The 9048-nt window shown below is 41.2% G+C and overlaps 1 protein-coding gene across 2 annotated transcripts; it reads right to left on the reverse strand.

Moving 5' to 3' along the window:
• On the reverse strand, positions 1-8781 carry igsf10 (immunoglobulin superfamily, member 10). 2 transcript variants are annotated; one of them, XM_077611472.1, is made up of 9 exons: positions 8565-8781; positions 7884-8013; positions 7370-7760; positions 6452-7201; positions 4652-6364; positions 3349-4551; positions 2209-3112; positions 1622-1991; positions 1-1545 (listed from the first exon to the last, which is right to left on the reverse strand). In XM_077611472.1, exons 1-9 carry the CDS (start codon positions 8771-8773, stop codon positions 1-3), a joined length of 7215 nt encoding a protein of 2404 aa, XP_077467598.1. In that variant the 5' UTR covers positions 8774-8781. The 2 variants fall into 2 exon arrangements, with proteins under 2 accessions (XP_077467598.1, XP_077467599.1); XM_077611473.1 differs by lacking the exons at positions 7884-8013; positions 8565-8781 and having other exon boundaries at positions 7370-7458; positions 7545-7660.
• Positions 8782-9048: the final 267 nt, after the last annotated feature.

Here is a 9048-nt window from a genome sequence, read left to right on the forward strand (position 1 = left end):
TCACAGTACATGCACATGTACAGACTTGAGGTCTGACCCCAGATAGTTCTTGGCCACACACTTGTACGTCCCAGAGTTGTAGACCGAGAGCCTCTGGACGATAAGTGTACCTTGAGGGTGAAGAAGTTCACTTCCCAACCGTCTCCCTTGCTGTGCCATTGACATAATGGAGTGATCTGGCAGCTCCCAGGTGATCTCTGGTTTTGGTATACCAGTTGCAGCGCAGTTCAGCCTAATAGGTGTCCCCGCCATTAAATTCAAGGAAGGGGGTGGCATTGTAGTGATACGTGGAGGGTAGGCAATAATACCAACAGGGACTTTTAGCACGGCCTCTCCCGCTTCATTACGGGCTCTGCAGATATAGTTCCCTCGGTCATGGAGTGTGGTGTCATGCACAACTAGAGTACCATTTTCTCGCAAGGTGTAGCGCCCCAGGACTTGAGGCGTGTTGAGAGTGTGGCCCACCGGAAGAGTCCAATAAATCCTGGGTTTTGGACTTCCGTCGGAAAGACAGTGAAGGAACAGAGGCTCCCCGAACATAGTGCGTATAATGCCCATTGGCCTTGTCAGGATGTAAGGTTTCTGGCCCACATTCAAAATGATAAGCTTTTCAATGTAGCCTATTATGTTCTTCGCACCACAGCGGTATTTCCCAGCATCTTCAATGCGAGAGTTATGGAGGACCAAAGTTCCATCGTCATTTACACGCCTGTGGCCATCATACCCACTGGTAAGCCGTGTTCCGTTTGGCAGGATCCAGAAGACATGTGGCTTTGGGTGTCCATCGGCAGAGCAGTTGAGAACATTGGTTTTCCCTAACGGAGAGACAATCCGTTCATTGAAAGGGTTTTTGAAAATGGGCCTTCGTAGCATATTGGTCACCTTGAGCTGCACGACTAATACAGACTCTCCTCCATCATTTGCTGCCATGCAAATGAACTCTCCCGTATCAGTAGGACGTACATTACGTATTTCTAAGGTTCCATTATGATGGACATTAATTCTACCACCGAAGTAAGGAGCCCTCAGAAAGATATTATCTGGCATTATCCAGGTGATGGATGGAGTTGGATTGCCTTCAGCGATACAGTCGATGAGTTTCCTGGCATATTTACTCGAGAAATCTTTCAATACAGTCCTATTTTGATGATAACCATTAATAACAGGCGGGTTATGGCCAATTTCAAGTTTGTAAACTCTTCTTTTTTCACCAGCTGGGTTGCGAGCCATACAAATATACTCCCCACTATCAATTGGTTTTGCTTTTCTTATATCCAAAGAGCCATTTACATGCATCAAGTAGCGCTCATTCGATGCTGCTATGACGTCATTGTTGGGTAACATCCACATGATCCTGGGTTTCGGTTCACCAACTGCTTCGCAGTCAAAGCGGATATTATCTCCGGGTTTCAATTTGGCATAAATCTCACTGTCTTGACGTATTTTGGGAGGAGCAGCCACCACAGTGATATGAACATGCATTTCATCTTTTCCCACTTTGTTCTCAGCAACACAAGTGTAGTCTCCTTCCTCTGACATGCCAACCTAGAGGAAAAATGCACATAGATACAAGATGGGGAAAAAATACATTTTAAGGAAAAATACAGTGTAGCTGACTCACTTGGTTTACATAAAGTGTTCCATTCTCAAACAGAGTGTAGCGTCGTATTCTACTTCTTCCGCTAAAGGAATCGGCCTGAAGAGCACCGTTAACAACAGTGCCATCTGGGAGTCCCCAGGAGATCTCTGGCTTTGGAGCACCAGATGCTTTACAGTCGACCTTCAAGTCATTACCATACAGAACTTTCTTCTTCAAACCGTGGGGCTTTTGCTCAATCTTTGCCGGCTTCATTGACACCTTCACCTTCATGAGTTGAACATCATCACCATTTTTACTTTTAGCCATGCAAAGGTAGTCCCCTCCGTCTTTCTCAGTTGCAGAATTGATTATTAGAGTACCATTTTCCAGGACTTTGATTCTGGTGCTCACACTAAGAAATGAGATCAAATAAAAGGGCGGAAAATCATTATTTGATTCATGTCTAGTACGTTCTGAACATTTTTTTACATTTCAGCTATATTGCATTAAAAACCAAAAGAAGACAGACAATGCACTTGTTTGAGACAGAAATCTTTTTTAACTCAATTACCCGAGTTTGCAGTAAAATATTAATCTGTACAACACAGTAATTGGTGATGGAATCTTACCTATGCCATTGGTCAACCATTGCTTTAGATGGTAATGCCCACATGATGCTGGGTTTTGGCTTTCCAGTTGCTGAGCAGTTTAGTTTGAGCTTATCACCAAAATACATCTCAGTTAGATGCTGTGATGTAGCCACTATTTCAGGTGCTGATTCTTGTCTCTGGACAGTCAGAGTCACCACTCTTCTCTCCGATCCCGTTGAGCTGGTTGCAATACATTCATATTTTCCATTGTCAATTGAAGTTGCTTCCTGAATGTGAAGAGTTCCATTATCATGGACAGATATCCTCTTGTCCCAGGCAAATGTATGCGAATCGACTACCAAACCATCGTGCAGCACCCAATGAATCCTAGGCTGAGGACTACCTTGACCTGTGCAGGGCAGCCATAGGTTTTGTTTTAAAACAGCCTTAACCTGCTGTCGTTTCTCTTCCAAGATACCTGGAGGAGCAGCAATCACATGCAGGCGAACTGTGGCAGTATCAGCTCCGCCTGGGTTACTAGCAATGCACTTGTAATGGCCTCTGTCAAAAACAGACACTGGGCTAATAACCAGAGTCCCAGCAACACTCACTGACACCCTTTCATTATGTGTGCTCTGTCCTCTTACTTGGGTCCGGTTTGCTAGAATCCAGGATATCGTGGGTGTGGGCTGGCCATCCACCTTACATTTGATCTCTACAGTTTTTCCAGCATGAGATGTCACTTCTCTCATTTTTGGTTCTAATATACGCGAGGGGTACGCTACCACAGACAGAGTGACAATCAGCTTGTCTTTCCCATGATCATTCTCTGCAATACAGATATACTGGCCACGATCCGTAAAGTTGGCTTTCTGTATAAACAATGTGCCATTGCTCAACAATTCAAGCTTGCCCATTCTTCCCTTGATGGCAACTGTGTCTCCTGGATGGGGGAGGAAAAAAAAAAGAAAAACACTAACATTATTCTTCAAAAAATGGAAATAAATTAAAATATAATGATTTTTAAAAGTTTATCCATTTAGCATTGCTTTACCAAATTAAATAATTGCTAACTATTGTCTTGAAGCAGAATTTTTGATGATACTAAGATAAGATGAGAAAGCCACAGTGACATTCAATCAATAACATATTAGACAATACATTATATCCCTGTATTACCTGTGCTTGAAGAGAAGTGTTTCCAGGATATCACTGGCAGAGGGTCTCCTACAGCCTCACATGGCAGTAGGGCATCTGAGTTGGTAAAAACTGTAAAGCTAGCTGCATTGCCACCAAGTATTTTGGGTTTTCTTGTCATGAGCATAGTAGTTGGTTGAGTGCTCGCAACAAAAGGACTGGCTGTGACAAGGCCATTTTTTACACTGTTTCTGTTATAAGTGTAAATGTAGTCTTGTTCTGTCGTGTGTGTGGTCAATGATTCAAAAGAAATGGCGTTTTCTGCACTCTCTTTAGCGCCACTTTGCACTGTAGTTTTCCTTGTTGTTTCGGTGTGAGCATTATATCTCTGTGTTGGAGGTCTGAAATTGTTGCCTCTGTTTCGAGAAGTTGTGTAAGCTCTATCGGATGTAGAAATTCTATTCAAATTACCAAAGGGTGCTCTCGTGGTATAAGAAATGTCCCAATCAACTTCTTTATATGCATATACCTGCTGCTTCGATGTGTCTGTGGTTCTGTCAATTTCTTTTGATGGTGTATATATTGGAAATTTGGAGGCACTTTTTTGCGGCATTAAAGTTGTTTGGATTGTAGTTTTAATAGTCGTTTTTCTGTTGCCCAAAAAAATAGTTGAGCTCATTGGAGACTTTTGTGTAGTTTTAAATTTATTTGAGGGTCTGTGTCTGTTAAAAGGTTTCCTTCTTCGTCCTGGCCGCCCCCTGTTTCTACCTGATATTCGTTTAGGTATATCATCTAGAAGCCCACCAGACCCATATGCTAACTCTTTTTCCATATTTTCCTCTTGGTGTGGTTTGACTGTAGGTGGGGAGGCAAGAGTTTGTGATTGAAGTGGTGTTTCAGCAGTAGTCAGAGACTTCGAATAATATGTTGGGGTCATTGTAGTTAGCGGTTGAGCGGTAGGCTTTTGATATGATGGCTCAAAATCTGCAGAGAACAAATCTCCATACTCATCATCAAACAAAGTGACTCTTGTTTCTATTCTCGTGTTCGGTGATTGAGCCTCCGATTCTTTTGGTAGGTGTGATGTGAAAGTGGGCAGAGTGGCAGGGAATGTTGTGAAGATTACAGTCTGAGAATTATTTAATGTTTTTGGAGTGATTGGCTTTCTTGTTCTGCTCTGTATCTTTTTGTTTGTTGATTTGTCTCTTGCTCCAAATTGCGAAGTAGGTGTGGAAAGTTCCATATCTGTGGTTGCAAAAACAATAAATTCAATCTTAGGTCGTTATATTGAATATATAAATATATTTGTTAGACAGACAGGAAGAGTAAAAAGAAAAAAACTTACCGGTTGTCATTTCAATTCTGTATGGTACTGTAGTATTCCGCTCAGAAGGCTGCATGAGTTTATTAATAATGGATTGTATGTCAGTAATCCTGTTAGGTTTAATGATTCTTCCGCGACCGTGGAAAATTCTTCGACGCCCCCCGCCTCTGCTATTCTTGTGTGGTATTATATGAATATGCTGCTTGGAGATGATGGTAGAGCCTAAAGATGGGGATTTTATCGTTTGGGTGGTATGGAAGGTGATTTGATCTTTTCGTCTCTCTGTAGTGGTGACAGCAGTAATGGTTGATTGGCTTTCTGGATCCGAGTGGACATAAAGCTCTATGGGGTCCGTACTATCGCTCATTAGAGCAAATTTAGGATCAGTGGTAAATGAAAACACCTCAGTTGATGTCTCTGGTTTTGAAAGATGCTCCCCAGAGGACTGGAGCTGAGTTTCTTGGGAAGAATCTGTTTCAGACATGTTAATACTTTCGACGGAATGAAGCACTGTAGTTTTGTCAAAATGAAAGGAGGATGTACTGTGTGACAGGTCATATTCTGTCACACCCTCTCTTTTATTCTTAACTGGACTGTAAGTAAATAAGGATTCCTGGACTGGCATAAAATCTGTTTCTAATTTTTCAGTTTCACCATGGACAGTGACACCACTGTTTCTTGTAATTTTTATTTCAGAGTCTACAGTCTCCTTCTCAAATACAGTACCGTCTTGAGGGTTATATGTTGTTGGCAAATCTGTAGAAAGTAAAATTAGACGGTCATTATCTACCTCACCAGAGCCAATTTCATTATCATTTGAAAAAACAGACTTAGAGTCTTTTGCTATTTTTATCTTTTTAGTACTTTCTTTTGTTCCATCTTGGTTGTTCTTCATAAATTCTGCAAATATTTTTGGATCAACTCTGCTAATTGTTTTATCAAACACCCTATTTGCAAATATGCGTCTGTTGCTAATGGGACGCCTCCCCTTTCCTCTTCGAGCTCCTGAACTGCCTCTGCCCAGTGATCGTAGACCGGGATGACGTCGGTCTGATGGTCTGGCTATTGCCTTTTGGGACGCCCTATCAAATGGTTTGTAGGAAGGGATGTCACTGACAGTGATTGTTTTGTCTATTAAAGTTTGGTCTACCTGATTCTCGATTGTCATACCTGATCCGTCATTATCAAATTCATTCACCATCTCAGAGCTTTCATTTAAAGAAACCTGACTAACAAGGATGTCAACTCCCAAGTTATTAGAAGCTAAACATCTATAAAAACCTTGGTCCTTAGCAGTGAGCCCCTCTATCAGTAGGGTGCCATTCTCATACACCTTCAAATTCCCTTGAGACCATTCCAATATTGAGTGGTCTGGAAGTATCCAATGCAACGAGGCCTTAGGACTTCCTGAGCTGCTACAATCCAAAAGAATATGATCCCCCCGTTTCTGGGAAATGTGGACACCGTTGACATCTGCCTCCTCGACATTGGGGGACAAAACTGTCACACGAAAAGCCAGAATGTCAGCATCCAAATAGTTTGTGGCAATGCAGCGATAGAGGCCTGAGTCTAAGGCATCTGCCCCACGAATTGTGAGCTTTCCATTTGCGTCAATTATGATCCGATTGTCCTCACTTGCATAAGGGGCTCGCACCTTAATTTCATCAGGTAATATCCACTCCAACAAAGGCTTTGGCTCTCCTCGCACTTCACAGAGTAACTGTATAACCCCACCTGCATTGAAAAGTTTATGTATTATACTCAGTTTAAAGAAAAATACAATGCGGTAGACAATTTTGAATAAAACAACTCCATGCCAACCTGTTATTACGGTGTGCTCAGTCTTGGTTTCATTGTCTTTCTTTATCATCGTCCAGGAATAGTGGTCTTTTCTAGGGATTGTGCTTTCCAATCGTGAAGTGATGACAGACTGGTACTTGATATGCAGAGTAGAGAAAGTAGTTCTTGTACGGTCAAGCTGCAAACTAACCTCATCTTGCATCAGCCATGCTGGAACGGCTTTGATTTTGGCATCAATGTTTGTGTGTAGCTCATCCCCACTCATCGTCTGACTATATTGGTACACCATTTCAGGACTTTTAGTCAACAAAGATCCTCTCTCAAGTCTCATTGGAGACTCACTATAGGATGCCAAAATTTGCCAAATATTTTGGATATGTTCATGGCCAATATTGCAAACCAAATTAGTAGCCATCTTAGTAGTAAGTGTACTGATTTTGTCATCCTCTACGGTGAGGGAGAAATTCTCCAATTTAGATGGCCTCTGGACAGTACACGACAGGCTGGCATCATTGTGAAACTGATCTGTCAAGTTCATTTGTACGGAGCCCAGTGGCGCAATTAAGTCCTTTGGAAGAACTGGAGTGAAATCCATTTCATCCAAACTGATGTTTTTCTGCTTTAGATGTGGTTCAATCCAGGGTTTTTTACAAGTGTAAGCCTCACTTGGAAGAAAGAAAAGGGGTCTGTTGTGGTAAAGGGTTGGATTTTCACAAACAGGACAAAGCTGGCCTTGGGGATATCTTGTGTCACGCTTGCATTTTAGTACTCCTGGAAACATTCAAGTGCAATTATTAGACTGTTGTAGAGAACATGTCAAACATTGGGTAGCATAATAAGGTACTCTAAAATGGTATCGTTCATATAAGAAAGTAATTCATCATTTGATTCTAAATAAACAGAACTTTTAAAAACATTCAAGCAAGCTATTCTACTGACCTGTGTGCATCTGATTCCATAGTAGGAACCAATTCATATGACAATTACATGCCCAACGGTTGCCATGGAGGAAAAGATTCTCAAGATGGCTGCACCCAGAAAAGATATCCGCAGGCAGGCTTGTAAGGAAGTTGTCAGAAAGGTGGATGGTCCTCACTGAGGATAGCTCGAATACCTGGCTGTATCTCAGAGTAGTAAAGGTATCTGGGTGGAGCTGTTGCAAGTGGTTGCTCTCCAATTGGACCAACTGTAAATTGGTTAGGCCATAAAAAGCATCTGGGCTAATGAAGTCAATGTAATTGTGGTCCATGTGGAGTCGCTGCAGACTTTCCAGACCTTTGAATGTCTGTTTATTGAGCTCTTTGACTTTATTATAGGACATCTTCAGAACCTTGGGGATCATAAATTGAAAAGCAGGATTATTTAAATACACAGACCCTTATTTTATATATTAAAATGATCGACTTTGGTAAAGTTCACAACCGTTCTCTACTTGGCAAGTTTAAATGTTTACCTGTAATGATTGTAGATCCTGAAATGCTCTATCTTCAATACTGTGTATAAGATTGCTGTGCAGCATTAGTATTTTTAGTTTACCCAGCCCTGAAAGCGCATTTATGCGCAAGACCGTAATGCTGTTGTACCTGCAAACAGAACAATACCATACAATGTCAGAAATTTTCTTAATTTCTGTACTATTCATGTTTTATCCGTATTTTATTACGCAAACCAATGCATCTTATAGTTGAAGTTTTGTGCTAAGTGTACACTTGCATACATAGAATGGTCTTTTTTTTCTTTCTTTTTTCGTTTGTTCCTTTTACCAGCAAGATTAGTTTTCTATCTTGGGAACCAATATGTTTTCCAAGAATTTAGCTCATTAGCTAATGGACAGAAGAGGTACAGATGAGTGCACCTCCTCCCCACTCCTCAAAGAAGAAAATGATAAGGCAAAGGTCTAATTTACCAAAAGCAGTTAATTAAAGAGTAGCCCCACAAGTTAAATGCACCATTTGAAGCTTAACTTTTTAAAGGAATCTCTCTTAATGTAACAATATCAACCAATTGGAAGTCGAACCCTAGGTAGGCACAGGTGCAGCCATCACGTGAAATAATATGGCATAGAATGATGTGTTTGAGAAAAAAATAACATTTAGCGGTTATTATAACCTTCCAATTCAATGTGTGAACTCACCCAAGATTAATTCTTTCCACATCTGGCTGAATCTGGGCAGGCACTGTGTTCAAGTATCGAAAGGTGCAGTGTACTTCCACAGGCATGGAGCACACACACGAGGCGGGGCAGTCACCCCGAACCGGCGACACAACGGTCAAGAGCATCATCAATGACCCCAACAGAAACCTCCGTAGGTAAAACTCACAGTAGGCGATCATTGTGCTCATTTGTCTGGTACTCAAAACCCACCTAGAGACAAAAAATATGTACAGAATGATGTGATGACTAATTATTTCCAAAACACAGCAAAATAGATCCAGTAAAAGTTTTAAGAACAAGTTACCCTCTATCTAGCTACTTGCAAGTGCTTGCTGCACAACAATTACTCAGCGGCTTTATATAATTGCAAATGTTAAACAAATAAGAGCTCAGATGTACTTAAAATTGATTCAACCTTCTTGTTCATTGGTATTATGTACACATACAAAAACTACTTGATACG

This window comes from Stigmatopora argus, chromosome 10 (assembly GCF_051989625.1).
Source record: "Stigmatopora argus isolate UIUO_Sarg chromosome 10, RoL_Sarg_1.0, whole genome shotgun sequence".
NCBI lineage: Eukaryota > Metazoa > Chordata > Actinopteri > Syngnathiformes > Syngnathidae > Stigmatopora > Stigmatopora argus.

What these genes read in the sequence shown, in the direction of transcription:
- igsf10 (XM_077611472.1), bottom strand. Translation starts at nt 8,773, where the DNA reads ATGAGCACAATGATCGCCTACTGTGAGTTTTACCTACGGAGGTTTCTG. An exon ending in GTGGAAAGAATTAATCTTGG is followed by an intron (nt 8,014 to 8,564) that starts GTGAGTTCACAC and finishes TTCTGTTTGCAG; the next exon opens with GTACAACAGCATTACGGTCT. An exon ending in ATGGTTGACCAATGGCATAG is followed by an intron (nt 1,992 to 2,208) that starts GTAAGATTCCAT and finishes CTCATTTCTTAG; the next exon opens with TGTGAGCACCAGAATCAAAG.